The sequence below is a fragment of the Rhincodon typus genome, chromosome 39, assembly GCF_021869965.1.
Source record: "Rhincodon typus isolate 14 chromosome 39, sRhiTyp1.1, whole genome shotgun sequence".
Taxonomy (NCBI): domain Eukaryota; kingdom Metazoa; phylum Chordata; class Chondrichthyes; order Orectolobiformes; family Rhincodontidae; genus Rhincodon; species Rhincodon typus.
In genome coordinates, this window is record NC_063370.1 from 17,011,736 (window position 1) to 17,031,162 (window position 19,427).

The 19,427-nt window shown below is 41.8% G+C and overlaps 1 protein-coding gene across 4 annotated transcripts in view; it reads left to right on the forward strand.

The window, feature by feature from the left end:
- Nucleotides 1-18,414, forward strand: part of LOC109933332 (galectin-9-like) — a 38,610-nt gene extending 20,196 nt beyond the window's left edge. For 3 of the 4 annotated variants that reach the window (XM_048618332.1, XM_048618334.1, XM_048618333.1), the window contains 5 exons: nt 2,427-2,471; nt 7,485-7,517; nt 8,881-8,966; nt 10,511-10,676; nt 15,919-18,414. In XM_048618332.1, the coding sequence (XP_048474289.1) occupies nt 2,427-2,471; nt 7,485-7,517; nt 8,881-8,966; nt 10,511-10,676; nt 15,919-16,065 (477 nt within the window). In that variant the 3' untranslated portion in view covers nt 16,066-18,414. Of the gene's footprint in view, nt 1-2,426; nt 2,472-3,083; nt 3,129-7,484; nt 7,518-8,880; nt 8,967-10,510; nt 10,677-15,918 lie in introns of all 4 variants that reach the window. The other variant, XM_020532313.2, reaches the window with a different exon arrangement.
- The last annotated feature ends 1,013 nt before the right edge of the window (nt 18,415-19,427 follow it).

Genomic DNA, 19,427 nt, shown 5'->3' on the forward strand with positions numbered 1-19,427 from the left:
CTAGGCCCAAAACGTCAGCTTTCCTGCTCCTCTGATGCTGCTTGGCCTGCTGTGTTCATCCAGCTCTACACCTTGTTATAACAGTTAACCACCACTTTTTTGTTTAAATGCCAACTGGACAGGTCAACTCTGATTGGTCAAGATATTGCCATGGTGAATACACTAGACAATGGTTGTCTCACAGCTTTTGTTCAGGTGAAAAAGGCTCAATGCATGGAAATTTTCTCTCTGTAGGGCACAGAGTCCTGAATCCATGTCTAATAATCCCTAAATCATTTGTTAGTGTAATTAGTAGTACTGTAGGGGATTATTTTGTAAGTACTGTACAATTGCAAGATCACGTTTAATGTTGGATATTGTGTTCTGAGTTTTGTAAGCACTGATTGGTTGAATATGGTTAGTATTCTGCCTGTTACGAATGGCCTAAGAGGTGATCACATTGTAAGATTCGAGACTATGAAGAGTAAAGGCAAAAATGGTGCAGATAGTGGCAATCTGAAACAACACAGACAATGCTGGACAAACCCAACAAGTCTGGTAGCATCTGTGGAAAGTGCAACTTTGTTAGTATTTCAAGTGTGGTATGACATTTCTTCAGAATGAGCTGAGGTTTATGAAGGGGGCTTGACTGAGTAGACATAGAGGTTTTACTTTAGCCCTGCTTGGGGTATCTGGAACAAAGGAGCACTATTTCAGGGGAAAGGATCGGACTGAGATGAGGAAAAGTTTATTCGCTCAGTGTTGCGAATTTGAGGAATTCTCAGCCCCAAATGGTTATGGATGCTCCAGTATTGAATATATTTTAGATTGGGATAGTCAGATTTTTTGATTCTCTGTCAGAATTAAGAGATTTGAACAGCATGCAAGAAAATGGGGTTGAAGCACCAAATTTAGCCATGATCATATTGTATGTTTTGAGAACATTTGAGAACTATTTAAAGTCCTGTCCATAGCTTTAGTTATATAATTGAGTGGGCATTCGTCTGAGCCCAGTTTAAGTGGACCAGAATATTTCCCTCTTCCCTTAGGACATTAGATAATCATTTGAAAAGAAACAATGTATAGGGTATGGGGGAAAAAAGCAGGGGAAAGGGACTAGGTCATGATGTTCATTTGAAGAGCCAGTGCAGACATGATGGGCCAAATGGTCACCTTCTTCACTGTAACACTTCTGTGAGTCTAAGTACAGGCATCAATGCTCCTTGAATGGAGACTTCTTTCTCACACACCTATCTTTGAGCCACATGTTTAATATAATCTGCTTGGCCCTAAGCCATTTGACACATTGCTTAAGTGACAATCCAGATGATCACCTTTCATGTTCTGCCTTTTCATTTGAAATGTAATTTCCCCAAATTGCAATACAGAACTTCAGTTCTACTTGTGTTCTACCATACTAATTTTACCTCTGTCTTTGGTTCCCATGTGGACCACTGGATCTTCCTGCTCCCCCTCCAAGTCCACCTTCAGCCAAGAGGAGCTGGCTTTACATCTGACAACAGGCAGGCAACACAATCTTTGCAGTTTCCAGCGTAACTGTCTATCCCCCTGACTAAACTGTCTCCCATTTATACCTCATTTATTTTTGATCCCCCACTGGAGTGGCCTCCTTAACCATAGTATCGTAGTCATTTTATCTACCCTGCAGTCCCTCTTTTCACCCACACAGGCAATATACACCTCCTGCTTGTTGGACAAGGTCAGAGGCTGGGGCTTCTCCATCACTATCTACCTGCTGGATCCCCACAATTGTGCAGCTGGCAGTCACACAGCCTCATTTCCGAATATTGACCAATTTTAAAGTTTTGACTGTGGCCTCAACTTCACTTTCCAGTTTACCCCTTGTAACATTTGATTCCCTTATCAATTAAGAACCTGTCAAAATCAGTCCTAAAGTATCCAATAGCCCAACCTCCACTACTCTCTGGGTGAAGCGAATTCCACAAACTAATGACCCTCTCAGAAAAGAGAATCTTCTCATCTCAACATCTTAAATAGGAGACCCTTATTTTTAAATGGTGTTTCTTAGTCCAAGAAGAAACATTCTATTGCATCTCCCCCATCAAATCCCTTCAGGGCTCCCTCATTCTTCTAAAGTCAATTCTTGTCTTATTTGTTTTGGTGTCACATTTGTTTGATAATGCTTGTATGTAACCTTGAGGTATTTTACCACATTAAAAGTGCTGTATTAGCATACAGTGATGTTAGTGAGAACAAGAATTTCAGGAGCTCAATACTGTCACTTGCAGGGTCATGTTGATACTGCAGCCTTTTGTAAACAGTTTTAGTTCCTGGAATGATCTTTAAAACTAAGTTTTCAGACAAAGATTTGCTTTGATTGAGAGATGTGTGTTATTTCCGAGGTTTCTTTTCTTCCTCTCTTCCACAGCTTTTGTGGATGATGTTATGTTGTGTTTTCCTCCTAGGTTCACTCTGTATTTGGCTCCAATCCTGCACCATGCAAAGAAGTTGTAAGTCTCACTGTTTAAACATTAATTCTATCTTATCAGGTATTAAACGCTGTACAAAAATGTGTTTTTAACTGAGTGATGCAATGGTCAGAGCTAAATAAGCCAAAGGAACCTGTTTGAGTTGTGACTGAGACTGAGTGGCTGTTCAATAGTTCAATGTCAAACTTTATTACATGCACCTAGAAAGCAAATAAAACAACAAAAATACAGATATTGAAGTTGGACAGTACTCAGAGCTTCCTGTGACGAGAAAAACAAATCATACTGAGCTGTGAACAGTCCCTACAGAGAGACTTTGGCCTTGAACATTCTCTTGAGAGTGGCCCCCATAATTTGGATGGGTCAGTCCAGTTTATGTGAAAGGACACCCCCACGCTCTTCCAAGGTTATTCAATACTCCCCACACCCCTCATCTTCTTCTCCCTCAGCTGCAACAGAAGCTCATGTCAAGAGCAAACCATGAGAACAAAGAGGCAGTAGAAGCTTTTGACCATCCAGCCACTCAGGCACTTGAGGAGGCTGACAGGAGGATGGAGATAGGAGCCGTGTGCAGGCTGCTCATGTCCAGTGCGACCTTTGTAAATCTATCGACTTTTCTCCAACCCATCATAGGAATTTCCACTAGTGGTTACAGGCGGCAGGCGAAATCGCTCCAAGGTGAGTTGGATGGTATCACATGGGCAATTTATGTGCCTTGCTGGTGTGGTGGCTGCTGAGGGTTTGGAAAGGGCGAAACCAAATTAGAGCCAGATCTGGACAGGCATATTTACCCATGTACTGCTACTATGGCAACAAGCTGAACAAACTAGACGGGTGTCTCAAATTGACTTTTGACTCATTTTAACAAACTGGTGCAGACACAACGTGCTGAATGATCTCTTTCCATACCATAAAACTTCTGTGATTCTGTGACTTGTTTCCTAAGTAGTCGCATTGGCTGCAGAACAGACTGATCAGTGTGAACTCAGTTAGTTAGCAACACAGAATATTTACAGCAAAGAAGGAGGCCACTACTGTCTTGCCCCAAGCCTAATTCCACTTTCCAGCACTGGGTCCATAACCCTGTAGGTTACAGCATGTCAAGTGTAAATCCAAATACTTTTTTTTTCATTTTGGTGAGAGTTTTTTCTTCTATCACGCCTCCTGGCAGCAAAGTTCCAGACACCGAACACTCTCCAGGTGAACAGAACACTTCTTTAATCTGTTTTCTATTCAGTCTGCTATGACACACCTGAGGAACAGATGAGACTTGAACCAGGGAGTGTAGAGACACTACCACTGCACCACAAGAGGCCTTAAATCCTATAATCTAAGCTAGTTATGTTAACTCCATGCTTCCTACCTATTGACCTCTCTAATAGGGAAATAAGTCCTCTCCATCTATCTAGCTCCTAATTAGACTGCTTCTAAATTTGCACAACCTCTATTAAATCTCCTTCTTGTGGTGCAAGATTAGAAAAGTATGTCAAAAAAATTATGACCCTACACTTCCCAGCCTTCTTGTGGTGCCGTGTTAGTGTTTCTACCCCTAGACCACAGGGTTCAAGTTCCAACTGCTCGAGGGATGTTTAATAACGTCTCTGAACAGGTTGATTAGAAAAATACATTCAACAAAAATTAAATCTCTCTCTTGGGCCTCATGTTGTACAGTAATAGTGTCCCTGCCCCTGGACCAGGAGACCTGGGTTCAAGTCCCACCTGCTCCAGAGGTGTGTAATAATATCTCTGGGCAGGTTGATTTGAAAAATAGGTTAAATAAAAATAATTTATTAAACCTCCCTCTCAGCCACCTCTGTTCCAAATGTAGCAGCCTCAGCCTATCCAGTCATCCCTCATCACTAAATTCTCCATTCCTTTACAACATCCTTTTAAATTCCCTCTGCTTATCTCTGATTGTGATCGTGATTGATTAGGGAAAGTCAACGTGGCTTTGTGCGTGGGAATGGTGTCTCACAACCTTGAGATTTTTGAAGAAATGACAAAAAAAGATTGAAGGCAGAGCAGTAGACGTTGTCTGTATGGACTTCAACAAGATGTTCAATAAGGTTCCACGTGGTAGACCGGTTAGCAAGGTTAGATTACATTGAATCCAGGGGGAGCTAGCCAATTGGATACAAAATTGGCTTGAAGGTAGGAGATAGACAGTGGTGGTGGAGGGTTGTTATTCAGACTGTAGGCCTGCGACCTGAGATATGCTGCAAGGATCAGTGCTGGGTCCACTGCTCTTTGTCATTTATATAAATGATGTGAATATTGGAGGTATAGTTAGTGACACCAAAATTGGTAATGTAGTGGACAGTGAAGGGTTACCTCAGAGTACTTCAGACCTTGATCAAGTGGGCCAATGGGCAGAGGAATGGCAGTTGGAGTTTAATTTAGATAAATATGAGGTATTGCATTTTGGTAGAGCAATCAGGGCAGGACCTAACTAGTTTTCAGCAGGGGCCTGGGGAATGTTGCTGATAAAAGGGACATAGGGTTGCGGGTCTATAATTTCTTGAAAGTGGAGTTGCAGGTAGATAGGATGGTAACGAAGATGTTTGGCAGGCTCACCTCATTGGTCAGTGCATTCAGTATAGGCGTTGTTTGTACAGGACATTGGCTAGGCAATTTTTAGAATACTGTGTTTGATTCCGGTCTCCGTGCTATAGGAGAGAAGTTATTAAACTTGAAAGGATTCAGGAAAGATTTATAAGGATATTGCCAGGATTGGAGGGTTTGAGCTGTAGGGAGAGGCTAAATAGGCTGGGGCTTTTTTCGCTGGAGTGTCAGAGGCTGAGGTGTAATCTTGTAGAGATTTATAAAATGAAGAGGAGCATGGAGTCCCCAGGGTAGGGGACTCCAAAACCAGAAGGCATAGGTTTAAGGAGAGAGGGAATGATTTAAAAGGGACCGAAGGGGCAACGATTTCATGCAGAGGGTGGTGCGTGTATGGAATGAGCTGCCAGAGGAAGTGGTGGAGGCGTTTACAATTACAACATTTAAAAGGCACCTGGATGGGTGCATGAATGGTAAGGGTTTAGAAGGACATAGGCCAAATGCTGGCAAATGGGACTAGACCTCATTTTAGGATATATGGTCCTCATGGATGAGTTGGACTGAAGGGTCTGTTTCCATGCTATACAACTCTACAACTCTATGTATTTCCTGTAAAATGGTGACTGTACTAATATGTTGGACTAACACAAGGAGCTCCTTGATACATTCCTTTCACATTAAAATCATAGAATTGCTACAGTGTGGGAGCAGGCCATTTTACCCATCAAGTCCACACCAACCCTCCCACCCCACCTCCAAACAGCATCCCACCCAGAACCACCTACCTATCCCTGTAACTCTGCATTTCCCATGGCTAATCCACCTAAGTCTGTACATCTTTGGACTGAGAGAGGAAACCAGAGCACCTGGAGGAAATCCACGTATGCATAGGAAAAACATGCAAATCCACAAAGACAGTTGCTGAGGTTGGAATTGAACCCAGGCCCCTGGTGCTGTAGGTAGCAGTGCTAGCCACTGTGCCACCCCCACTCTCTCTCCCTCTCTGAGCCTAACTGGGAGGTGCTACTGAAAAGTTTCATTGAAATTCAAATGGATTTGGGATTGAAGTTGAAACATTATTGTTCTGCATAAGGTAGATCTCCATTCATATCCTGAGGATCAGGGAGAGAGCCATGGTCCATATTTGAGCCTGAGCACCAACATTTTCATCCAGGTGCCACCGTTAGTGCTGAGTTAAACCTTGAAGCCTGGGAGTTTAACTGATTGTTTCATCCTTTCCCCTCACTCATTCTGCCTGGGACTGGCTGAATTTCTCACACCAGCGAGAATGCTGATTAGCTCTGACTTGTTGCTCTGGTGCATGACCCGTCTTTGATTTTTGTTTGAATCTGATCACTTTTGTTGTGTTTTGTTCTTTCTATGTTGGAATAACAAGGGGCTTCTGTGCTGGAGTGAATTAAGGCCCAGGATTAGTTTGTGGTGTTGATACTCACTGTGTAAACCATCACACGTTAAGGTGGACGTAGACATCGACTCTTTCATCAGGCAGCTGTGCTTATTACAAGCAATCTTTGCCGTTGTTGAATTGCATTTGACTTCAATTTGCTTAAATGTTCACAAAGCTGAACACGTTATTAAAATTTGCAACTCAAACTCTCATCTGATGTAGTTATTTGCCCTGCCTTCAACATTGGTACTGATGAAAAAGTTATGTCTTTCTGCATGTCTAAATGTATCCAAATCATTACAAAAACAAATGAATCACTCCGTCCATGAGAAATCTGAAAAAGTGCATTAGAAATTGACTCTCCACCAGTGACATAGTTACTGTCTACAGGATGAACTGCAACAACTCACCAAGATCCTTTGCCAATACCCTCCAAACCCATGAGTTCTACTACCTAGAGAGCCAAGGTCAGCAGATATGTGCGGGCACCATTTACTCTCCAAACAACTCACCATCCTGATGTGGAAATATATCTCTGTTCCTTTACTGTTGCTGGGTCGAGTTTCTAGAACCCCTCTCTAAGAGCATTGTGGGCATACCTACACTTCAAGGATTGAAGGGGCAACCTTCTTGAAGGCAGTTAGGGGTAGGTAATAAATGCTGGCCTAGGCGATGACACCCACATTGTGTGAATGAATGAATAAAAACTGTGCCAGTGACAGATTTGACAGATTTAGGGAATTTGCACATTTTTAAAAAATGCATTCAGGGATTGAAGATGTCGCTGGGTGGACCAGGATTTATTAACAATTCCTAGTTTTCCTGGAGAAAATAGTGGTGAGCTGCTGTCTTGAACTGCTGCAGTCTATGTGCTGAAGGTGGATCCACAATACCTTTAGGGAGGGAGTTCCAGGATTTTGACCCAATGACACTGAAGGAATGGCATATATTTCCAAGTCAGGATGGTGAGTGGCTTGGAGGAGAACTTGCAGGGTTGGTGTTCCCATCTGCAAATCCATTTGTGTGTTCAATGAAAAATCAAATACTAACTTTTTTTTGTTTTTCAGAAACCACCCAGTCAAGTGACCGTGTCTAATCCAGTGAGTATTTAGTTCAGCTTTTTTGTAAAACCTGTGTCCTCTTTTGTGCAATATTAAAGTTGGATCATGTACTTATTTCTGCTGAAAGTGAATGACATATTTAAATAGAAAAAGAGAGGGAAAGAGATGGAAGTTATTGTTAGGAACAATGTATAACTTTAATTTATATTTTGCATATTTTTGTGTTAGGAGGGAGGCATGATTTTAGTTTCTGTTCCCCTACCATCTTGCTCTCTCCTGTCTCTCTGTAATTCCACAGCCTAACCCATGGTTGCACACCCCATTCACATCCCCACCCCACCTCACCCTCCTCTACTCTGATGAAGAGTCACCAGACTCAAAACGTTAACTTTTGCTTTCTTCCCAAGGATGCTGCCAGACCTGCTGAGTTTCTCCAGCAATGTCTGTTTTTGTTTCAGATTTCCATCATTCACAGTTCTTTGTTTTAATTACTCTACTACTCATCTTCCCTTACTTCCATTCTCTCTGCCCCAGTCTCTTCCCACTCTCATTTCTCTGCCCACCCTTCACTACCAGCTTCCCTCCATCCACTCTCTTTCTCCCATAACTTTCTTACCAACCCTTGACACCTTTCGCTCACTTCCACTTCATTCCATTCTTCCTTACCACCCTTCTCTATTCCCCACCTGTCTGTTCTTCCCTTCCTGTCTGTATTCCCCCAACCACCTTGCTTTTCAATGCTCACTGTCCCTCCCTTGGTCTTTGGCTCTTCGTTCCCTGCCTTGCAAACCCTTGTTTTCTGCCACTTGACCTGATTCATTGTAAGCAGAAGCAAAAATAGAAGTTGCTGGAAATGCTCAGCAGGTCTGGCAGCATCTGTGAAGAGAGATCAGAGTTAACATTTTGGGTCCAGTGACCCTTCCTCTGGTTCTGAGGAAAGGTCACCGGACTCAAAACTCTGATTTCTCTTCAGAGATGCTGCCAGACCTGCTGAGATTTTCCAGAAACTTCTGTTTTTGTTTCTGATTTACAGCATCCACAGTTCTTTCAGTTTTTATTGTAAGCAGAGGCTTTTTGAAATGCACCTTATCCACTTACTCTCCATGAACTGTTCCCACTTCCTGTGGTGGTTAGACTCCCTTCTCCGCAAGGCATTGGAGGGTTGTTTTCTGGTGTCAAAGAATCTTGCACCAATGCAAGCTAAAAAGAATAGTTGGATAAATTTTGATTCAAATTTCCTGGAATCCAGTGTCTGGGAATCTCCAGGTCTCAGTTTTGCCACTGTTGCTTTAAGAATATGCTTTCTCCACACACTCCACTGATGGAGAATCAAAGCTGGATTCCTCTGGAAGTGAGTAACTTGGAATCACCTCCACCTGACAGACTGCCATTTCGTTTTCAGATGGTTCCATACCAGGCATACATAGGAAGTATCAAGCCGCAGCAGAAAATAAAAATTATTGGGACCGTGAAAGCCAAACCATACAGGTGTGGAAATTGAAAAGAAGACTGTTTTTAAAAACAAACTGTTTAATGTTCTTTACAAGTTGTGTGAAACGATTTGAACCCCATTGTAGGACAAGCCAGTTTGGCTAACACCTCAATTTCACAAGTCTCAGCCTTGTGCTCTATTCCTCTCGTAGTCTCATCCTGCTGAATCTTCATAAACATCACCACCCTTAGATTCTCTAGTCTCCATGCTTTTCTTAATTTTGGCCTTTTACATATCCTTATTTCTCCTTTGTAGTGTTGTGGTGATGTCACTGGACTAGTAATCCAGAACCCCAGACTGATGACATGTACTTAAATCCCACCATAGCAGATGGCGAAATCTGAATTCAATAAAAATCAGGCATTAAAATCTGACCATGTATCCACTGTTGATTGTCATAAAAACCCATCTGGTTCACTAATGGAGAAGGGAATCTGCCATCCTTAGTCATCTGGCCTATATGTGACTCCAGACCCACAGCAATGAGGTTGACTCTTACTTGCTGTCTGAGTAATTCGGAATGGCCTGGTAGTGACGTTCGCATCCCATGAATAATAATAATAGTTCAAAAAAGATCAGCAGTTCCAAACCTTTTTCTTAATTGGATCCCATTTCAAGGATGCAATATTGTCACGACCCCTAAGACCTGAGAGAATTCATGGAGGTGGGATGGTGGGGTCAGACCATTTTACTACAGGAGCCAGGGTTTTGAGTTTGGGTTTGCTTTGGGTCATTTAGGCATTTTGAATAACCCCACAGTTGGTCACTTGGTCGTCACTCCATGGTGGCCGTTGCTGCTGTAGGTCATGCCCCCAACATTTTGGCACATGATTCCCACTTTGGAATGCTCTGCTTTACTTGGTTTGGTTCCCAAATTAAGTTCTTTCAGTGATTATGTTGATATAAGTGCCCATAATGTAGGAGCAGTGAATGTGTTTGTAATTTCAATACAATTTGAATTCAACATTACTCCTTGTTTGATATCTGATCCACTGCTCCCCAGTTACTTATGGAATTTGTTTGTCTATTTTTATTACTAGAAAGATTGTTCTATGTTTTTAACATTGTTTTTACATAGTCTCAACTTGAATGCTTCATGTAAGTGACTCCGATGTTCAATCTTCAGGGAGTGAACATGTTCCTTGGGTCACCTGTTGTAATTTTTATTTAGAGCAGAGGAGGCCTCAGGAAGATGTAACTGAGACGTGTAAAATTATGCAAAGCCCAGCTAAGAGTGTCCAGGAAGCACCTATTCAATAAACTAGAGTCATAGATGTTCAGTAATTCTTGAAAGGATTAGAGAGGAATAGAACATACCTTTTTTACACATTAGATGTGGTTGATTTCTTGAAAGAGTCATTTAGAAGCGGAAAACCACATCATGTTTAAAAAGTAGGTGAATATTATTAATCCTGATTTCCTTTGCCTCACCATTGACGGTCCCTAAGTTCTAAAATTCTCTACCTAAACCTCTCAGCCATTCTATCCTTCATGAAAATCAAATCATTTCCCAGTTGATGTTGTGCCTGTTTCATTCCAGGTTTACCATTAATCTGAAGGTGAGTTATTATGATAACATTGCCCTCCACATCAATCAAAGATTTGATGAAAATGCAGTGGTGAGGAACAGTCGCATAAACCAGAACTGGGGCACGGAGGAGAGGAGCCTGCCATTTCTCCCATTTTTACCTGGTCAAACATTTGAGGTATGCTTTCTGTGTGTTGAGTGGTCTTGATCAGACTTGCTGTGCATGAAATAAAAGCAAAATATTGGAGAAACTCAGCAGGTCTGGCGAGATCTGTGGAGAGAAACAAAGTTAATGTTTCGAATCCAGTATGACTCTTCTTTAGAACTGTTCTGAACTTGGAACGTTAATTCTCATTTTCTCTCCACAGAATTTGTCAGACCTGCTGAGTTTCTCCAATACATTATTTTTATTTCAGTTTCCAGCTTTTATTTGCTGTGAATGAGGCTGGTTTTGGAGGACTGTGTGTGTTAATCTTGAGCTCAATACTGGAACAATACTGAAGAGTTTCCTGTTGAGGGGAACATTCCTAATCCCTTTCTCCCAGTGCATTCTGTTTCCATGTTGACCAAACATGGTTTGGGATTTATATTGAAGTCAAGCACTCCGCTTGACTGCAGCTCAAGCACTTGAGGCTGGGCAGATGAGATCCCTCCTCCACACCCGGCTATCTCCTATCCTAGTCTCCCAGGTGTGGATCTAGCATCACATCAGGCGAGTGCAGACTGTAGTATAAATCCAGTCCAATATAAAGCTGTATCTTAAATCAATCTGCGTGCCTGGGCTTGCTGGAGTCTTTTTGAAGAGGTGGCAGAAAGGGTTGATGAGGGTAACACCGTGGGATACATGGATTTCCAGAAAGCATTTGACTCACAAGATTTTTGAGGAAAGTCATGGGTCACTATATGAAAGGGACACTGGTAACAAGATTCAAAATTGGTTAAGAGAAAAAAAACAGGAGTAATTATCAATAGTTATATTTCAGGCTGAAGGAATGTTTGTAGTGTAGCTCCCCCGGGGTCAATCTTGGGACCCTAACTTTCCTGATGTATATTAATGATTCAGATCTTGGTGTCAGTGGATAATTTCCAAGATTTCAGATGACACTACTTGGAAGAATCGTGAGGAGGATAGAGTGGATCTCAAAAGGTTGTATACAAGTTACAGTGGATGGATAGGTGGTAGACTAGTTTTGATTCAGAGAAGTGTGAGGTAATGCACTTTGGTCAGAAGAACACTGAAAGACAATACAAAATAGGGAGTATAATTTTAAAGGGGTTGCAGAGGCAGAATGAGCTGGGTGTGTACGTGCACAGATCATTGAAGGTAACAGGATAAGTGGAGAGAGAAATTAATAAAGTACACAGCGTCCTTGGCTTTGTTAATACATTACAAGAGCAAGGGAATGATGTTGAACTTGTACAAAACACTTGTTAGACCTCAGCTGGAATATTTTATACGGTTGTGGGTGACACATTATAGGAAAGATGTGAATGTATCAGGGAGAATGCAGAGGTGATTTGCTGTGAATAGTTTCAAGTATGAGAAACTTCAGCTATTAGGATAGATAGAAGAAGCTGGGACTGTTCCCTAGAGAGAAGAAAGCTGAGAGGAGATATGATTGAGGTTTTCAATATCATTAGAAGGCTGGATTTGATTTGATTTGTTTTATTATTGTCACATGTACCTAGGTACAGTGTTTTGTTTTGTGTGCAGTATAGGTAGATCATATCATATAAAGTGCACTAGGGTAATAGAACAGAGCAATGAATACAATGCTACAGCTGCAGAGAGGGTGAACAAAGAACGAAATCAACATTAAATTTAAAAAATTGAGAGCTCCATTCAGAAGTCTAATAACAGTGGGAAGAAGCTGTTCTTGAATCTGTTTGTATGTGTGTTTAAGCTTTTGAATCTTCTGCCTGACAGAACAGGTTGGAAGAGATTATAACTGAGGTGGGAGGAGTCTTTGATTGTGTTGGCTGCCAAGGCAGCAACAAATATAGATGGAGTCAATTGATGGAAGGTTGGCTGGCTGGCATTATGGACAGGGCTGTGTTCACAACGCTCTGTAGTTTCATACAGTCCTTGGCAGAGAGTTGCCATACCAAACTGTGATGTATCTGGATAGAATGCTTTCTCTGGTGCATCTATAAAATTGTTAAGAATCTTTACAGAATTTCCTTAGCCTCGTGAGGATTTAGAGGTGTTGTTGTGCTTTCTTGAGTGTTGCATCAATATGGGTGAACCATGACAGATTATTGGTGAGCATCACTCCTAAGAACTTGAGATGCTCTCGACCATGTCCACCTCACAACATTGATGTAGACAGGGGCATGCCCTTCACCTTGTTTTCTGAAGTCAACGACCAGCTCTTTCATTTTGCTGATGTTGAGGGAGTGATTGCTATCTTTACACAACACCAACAAGCACTCTATCTCTTTTCTGTTATTCTGTTTCATCATTGTTTGAGATCTGGCCTACTATGCTGGTGTCATCAGCAAACTTATAGATGGAGTTAGGATGAAATTTAGCCACACAGTCATGGGTGTATAGAGAGTATAATAAGGGTCTGAGTATGCAACTTTGCGGGGTGCTGGTGTTGAGGATTTTGTGGTGGAGGTGTTGTTGCCTGTTCTCACTGATTGCCGTGTGTGGGTCAGGAAGTTGAGGATCCAGTTTATACGGTGGAATAGAGACCTACGTCTTGGAGTTTGGAGATTAGTTTGGCTGAACTATAGTGTTGGAGGCAGAGTTGTAGTCAAAAAGAAGGAACCTGACATAGGTACCCTTGTTAACCAGATGTTCCAGGGATGAGGGTAGGGCCAGGGAGATGGATAGAGTAGATGGGTAAAGCCATTTTTATTTGTAAAAGAAACACAAATGAGAAGGCATTGATTTAAAGTGATGTGAAAATGAAGTAATGGTGATGTAAGAAGAATCTTTTTCACACAGCAAGAAGGCAGGGTAAGGAGTGCCCTGCCTGGAAATATGGTGGAGGCAGGTTCAATCACAGCATTCAAGAGGACATAGGATGATTATTTGGACAGTAATGATGTTACAGGAATATGGGGAAATGGCTTGAGATAGGCAATAGGTAATAGAGCTGGCGCAAGCATGATGGGATGAATGGCCTCCTTCCACACCATAACAATTCTGTGGTTCAGCAATTCCACAAGAGTTGGAATTGAAATGCTGAAAGGTTACAAAGAATGTGAAGAGCCTTGGTTAAGCCACATGGTATACATTGCATAGCCTGCTCTCCATTTGCTAAAATGGATTCACTAACATGATACCAGAACTGGGAGGTTGGAGCCAGCAGATTGAATAGGCTGGGGCTCTTTGCTCTAGAAGAGAGATTGAGAAGTTAGAGGGTAAGAGGTGACTTGTTTGAAACATATAAGATTCTGAGGGGTCTTAACAGGGTTGTTTGCTCTTATGGAAGAATCTAGAACTGGGGTCACTGTTTAAAAATAAATCATTGCCCATTTAACAGAGAGATGAATGTTTAAAAGAAAAGTTGGCAGTAGCAGAGTTCTTTAATATTTTTGAGGCAAACTTAGGATCAACTCTTGGTAAGTAAGGGGGCGAAAGATTAACAGTGTTGAGTGGGAAAGTGGATTTGAGATTACCATCTTAAGGTGATGATCTTATTGAATGGCAGGACAGGCTGGAAGGGCTCGATGGCCTACTCTTGCTTCTTTTGCATTTGTTTGTTTATATGAGTGACCTCTTGGAAGGGTCCAAGAATATGAAAGGGTTTGTTATGTTAGAGGTAGAGGAACTGTTTCTACTGGTGGATGAGACCATAACTAGGGGCCATCAATATAATCTGGTCACTAACACATGCACTGGGGAGTTCAGGATAGATCAGAGATAGATGAGAATTTATTACCCACCATAAATGGTTGAGGTGAATAGCATAGATACATTTAAATGGAATCTTGTTGAACACAAGGAAGCAAAGAGTGGGAGCTTATTGTTGATGGAGGTTGGATGAAGAGCGGGTGGGTGAAGCTTGAACACTTAGAAGGATCACAGGGGCCAGCTGGCCTTTTCTGTCAAGTTATTACTTTGTGAGGTGCAGTAGTTTCTGTATAGGGCAAAGTGACCCCATATTCAGTAAGATTGTGATGCGACAATGTCCTTCATTGGAACATAATCATTGCAACAAAGTACCATGAAAAATCTGGTACAGAATATCCCAATACACTAACTAGCCAGCAAGTTTAAACTTCTGAGGGACAACTGCCCTGCATCTGGAATGCCTGAACAAATCTCCCTGTGAAATACACTGAGAATACACTGCACATTTCTGAAGGTTTTGCCATTGGAACCTGCACCCAGAGTGTGATCACTGGGAAAAATAATAGGTAGAATCATAGAATCCCTACATTTTGGAAAGAGGCCTCTCAGCCCTTCTAGTCTGCACTGACTATGGGTGCATCCCACAAACAACCAACCCCCAACCCTATCCCCACATTTACCAGGGCTAATCAACCTAGCCTACGTATTACTGGATACTAGGGGACAATTTAGCATGGCCAAGCCACCCAACCTAAACACTTTTGGACATGGGATGAAACCAGTGCACCCGACAGGAACCCATGCATGTACGGGGAGAACATGCAAGTTCCACACAGATAGTGACCCAAGGTTGGAATTGAACCCAGGTTCCTGGTGCTGTGAGGCAGCAGTGCTAACAACTGGTCACTATGTCATCCCAACTTATATTCCCATACTGGGAGTCAAACCTAGGTTGCTTGGATGAGAACCAGGAATCCTAACCGCTAGACCATATGGAACGTTAAACAATGCAGAAGTGATTGTTGCTCTTGGTAGATTTGGGCATTAGTATCGCCCACCGCAGCTCACACTTCCTGTTGAAAGTGGCTTCCAACTGGGAGAATCTGAGAATGGTGATTTTGCTGTTTAAACACTATCCTCATTGTAGATGCACTCAGAATTTGTAGGATCAGGTGGCACACATGGACACTATTCTGCACTTTGAGATCCACAGCCCAGCTATGGATAGACAGTTGGATTTTGATGTGCATTTTTGAGCAAGTATGGATCTTGCCTGTACATTTTGGTGGCTCAGGTGGATGTCAAAGATCCCATAGCATAATTCTAACAGTGTGAGAGTTCTCCCAATGTCCCGGTCAACCAGGCACCACCTGTCAACAAACTGATCTTGTTCTTGTTGCTAATTTTGGATACTTGCTGCGTTTAAAATGTGATGCTTTAAGTGACAAAAGACTTGACACTCCAAATGAACTCTTCTGTGTACATTCTTAGAGTCATGAGAAAATCAAATGTAAATACCTCCCCTTTGTTGCTCAGGACTGTGTATCTAATCAACTCATAGAAGGGTATTTAAAAGTTGAGAACTATTGATGCATCTTGAATTATGTCTCATTAGATGCAGATTGTGATTCAACCAACCTGTTACAAGATCTTAGTCAATGGAAGACACCTCTTCAACTTCAACCATCGTATCCAGCCTCTGAATCAGATCGATCAATTAGAGGTTACTGGTGATATCAGTCTTTCTCTTGTGCAGTACTAATATTTTGAAGTAAATATTCTGCTGAATCTCTATCCTTGGTAGAATCCTTCTCCATCCACACCAAACAAAAACAAATTATTTTAAATCCTTCTCTTCTACAAGAATAATCCTTTAATCTGAATCATAGAATCCCTACAGTGCAGGGACAGGCCTTTTGGCCCAACAAGTCTACACCAACCCTCAGAACATCCCATCCTGACCCATCCCCCTAATCTTGGCTTGAAGGCACTATTTGATTTGTTTCTTTAGAAAAGAATCAATTGAATAAAGCAAGACAGCCAGATGATGAGTCAGCAAGCACAGGGCCAATCTCCACTCCATTCCCATTTTGATATTATCGTTGATGTCCTTCAGAAAGAAGGCACTTGTTGGGGGATGAAGGAGGGAACCATTCCTGGATGGTCAGCTCGTAGGGGCACTAGGTCTCATGTTCACATGCAGCAATTTGACGGGCCGGTCTCATCAAAGAAAGATGTCAAAAGTAACCAGAGAAAGTTTTCCCAGAAACTTGAACTCTTTTTAAAGACTCCTTCAAAATTCCCTTCAAGCTTCACTGTGTCCAACCCTACAGTATAAATGATGAGTGAATAAAAGCAGTAGTTACTGGAGATGCTGGAAACCTGAAACAAACACAGAATATTGGAGAAACTCAGCCAGTCTGACAGCATCTATGTAGAGAGAAACAGAGTTAAAGTTTCATGTTGGTATGGCACTTCAGAACTGAAAAATGTTGGAATTTTTGACAAAGGCAGAATCTCAATGCAAAAGGCAAAGTGGTTGTTAATGATGGAGAAGGAAAGAAAATGGGTGTAAATGGGTGTGAAAGGGTGCTCTCTAATAAGAACAAAGTAAAGAAGACATGGCTGTGCAGGAAGTGGGGGTGGGGGGTGCGGTAGTGAATGTAAGAATTCACTGTTGAGACCTCAAGGCTGTAGAATGCCTCTGTGGAAACTAAGGTGTTGTTCCACAAGCTGGTGTTGTGCTTCGTTGGAAAATTGTAGCAGGCCCAGGACAATGTGAAGCATAACGCAAACTCAAGGTCTCAATCTTGAATTCCATAATTTCAGAAACTTGCAGTATTCTTACATTCTTTCCCCTCACTCCCCCACACAGCCTTGTCTTCATTGTGTCTTGTTTACTTTGCTTTTAGCATAGAGGGGCCATTTCCTATCTTTCACATCTTAATTTACATCTATTTTCCATGTCCTTTTTTCTTTTGCTCCATCATTGACAGCATCTTTGTCTTTTACACTGGGTCTGTGCCTCTGCTAAAAGTATAAAAAATACATTTTCCAACCCTTTTCAGTTCTGAAGAAGTCATACTAGAATCAAAATGTTAGCTCTAACATAGGGGCTGGCACACCTGCTGACTTTTACCAGCATTCTCAATGTTTTCAGTGAATGCTGCTCATCAGCAAGGAAATAAAATGGCTACTTTGGGTGTTTGAACCAAAGATCACTCAGTTGATGTCATGTAGAGGATTTGAGGATCAGAATTGCCCCTCTCCCCTTATTTCATACCCACCCCAGCTTTTTAGAAAATCATAGAATGACACAGCAAAGAAGGACTCCATTTGGTCTGTTGTGTCAATATCTTTGAGAACCATCCATCTCGTCCCATTCTCCTCTGAAAACGTACAGTTTATAAAGGAGACATTTACCATGTCATGAAGTTACTGTGGCATCTTGTTGAAATCCATGTAACATACCAAGATGGTGGCTAGCAGACAGTCCTGAGAACCCAAATATTTGTTTAAAACACAAACATTCATGAAATAAAATGCTCCCTAGTCTTTGCATGTGGAGTGTAGGAGCAGGAGGAGGCCATCCAGCCCTTCGAAGACTCTTGTTTCTAGTTATAGATTTCCACGTCCTTTTATGTAAAATGGTTCTTCTTGACATTTGCCACCCCAACCCATCCCACCCAAACATTATAGCTTGAATTTTAAGGTTCTACCCTCTTGTTCTAGACTCCCTTTGTCCCTCTCACCAGAGGTTACAGTTTCTCTCCATCTTAATATGGTAATTGCATTTAAATGTTATTGTAAACTCTATAATGACTTTTGTAAAGCAGTCTTTGTTTTATTTCAATATTGTGGCCTATATTCTGTTAACCTCACTCACTGAATGGGAAAAGCATTGTAAAGATTAAGATTGAAATTTTGAACTGCTGTTATCCTGGAACACAAACACAAATAGGCACATACACATCTCTAGCTACAAAGAGATCCAATAATTGATAGATCATAATATTTCATTGTAAGACTTAATTACATCTTTTGACAGAATTTCTGTATAATGTTCTAATGACGGAACTCTTTAAAATAAATGCATATTGACAAAAACAAATTTTGCATGTCATTTGTTTGCTCCCTCTTCAATGTTGTTGCCATGCCGTCAAACCCATGACAACTTTCATCTCAAAGGACAAGGGCAGCAGATACATGGGAACACCGCCACCTGCAGGTTTCCCTCCAAGCCATTCACCATCCTGTTTGGAAATATCTTGCCGTTCCTCCAGTGTCATAGGGACAAAATTTTGGAATTTGCTCCCTAACAGCATTCTGGGTCTACCTACAGCACATGGACTGTTAACATTTTGGGCCCAGTGATCCTCCCTCAGAACTGTTCAGGACTAAAAGATTCATGTGGTTAAAAGACAGTTCCGTCAGTATCTGGAGGAGAAAAGACAGTTCAGCATTCTGGCACAGGACCCTTGTCTGATAACTAAGAAACATAGAACACAAACCACCCCCTCACCCCAACAGATTCTGTTGCCAAAATGGTTGGAATGGAGAATAAGGAGATTGAGGTGGGGAGTTGGAGTTGGACACAGACTAGTCTCCCCAGTCTCTAGCCCCCTTACCAACCAAACTGTGCCTTCTCAGTCCCATGTGAGTGATGACAAGGGGGTGGAGTGTTATGGTGTGTCTGCATCACCAACTGGGAAGGCCAGAGGAAGGAGGCATAGGGAGCCATGTGGAGATCTAGAGGTGAAAGCTGGAAAACGGGTTTCCAGCTTGCAGTACAGGTGAACAAGTATAGCTCCTTCTCTCCAAAAACCTCTAAACAGCCTTTCTTTTAATGTTCAGGGCTAATAACCTTAAAGAAACAGTGGGTTAGTGATTATGTTACTGGAGTAGTAATCCAGAGACCGCGATTAATCCTCTGGTGACATGTAAATTTTATGTGGCAACTAGTGAAATTTAAAATCCCAATTTGCAATAAAACATAGCCTCATTAATAATGATCACGGAATTACAGATTGTTATTGAAAACTCATCTGGATGAGTCATGCTCTTCAGTGAATGAATCTACTGTCCCGAGCTGGTCTGATCTACATGTGACTCCAGACTGAAAAC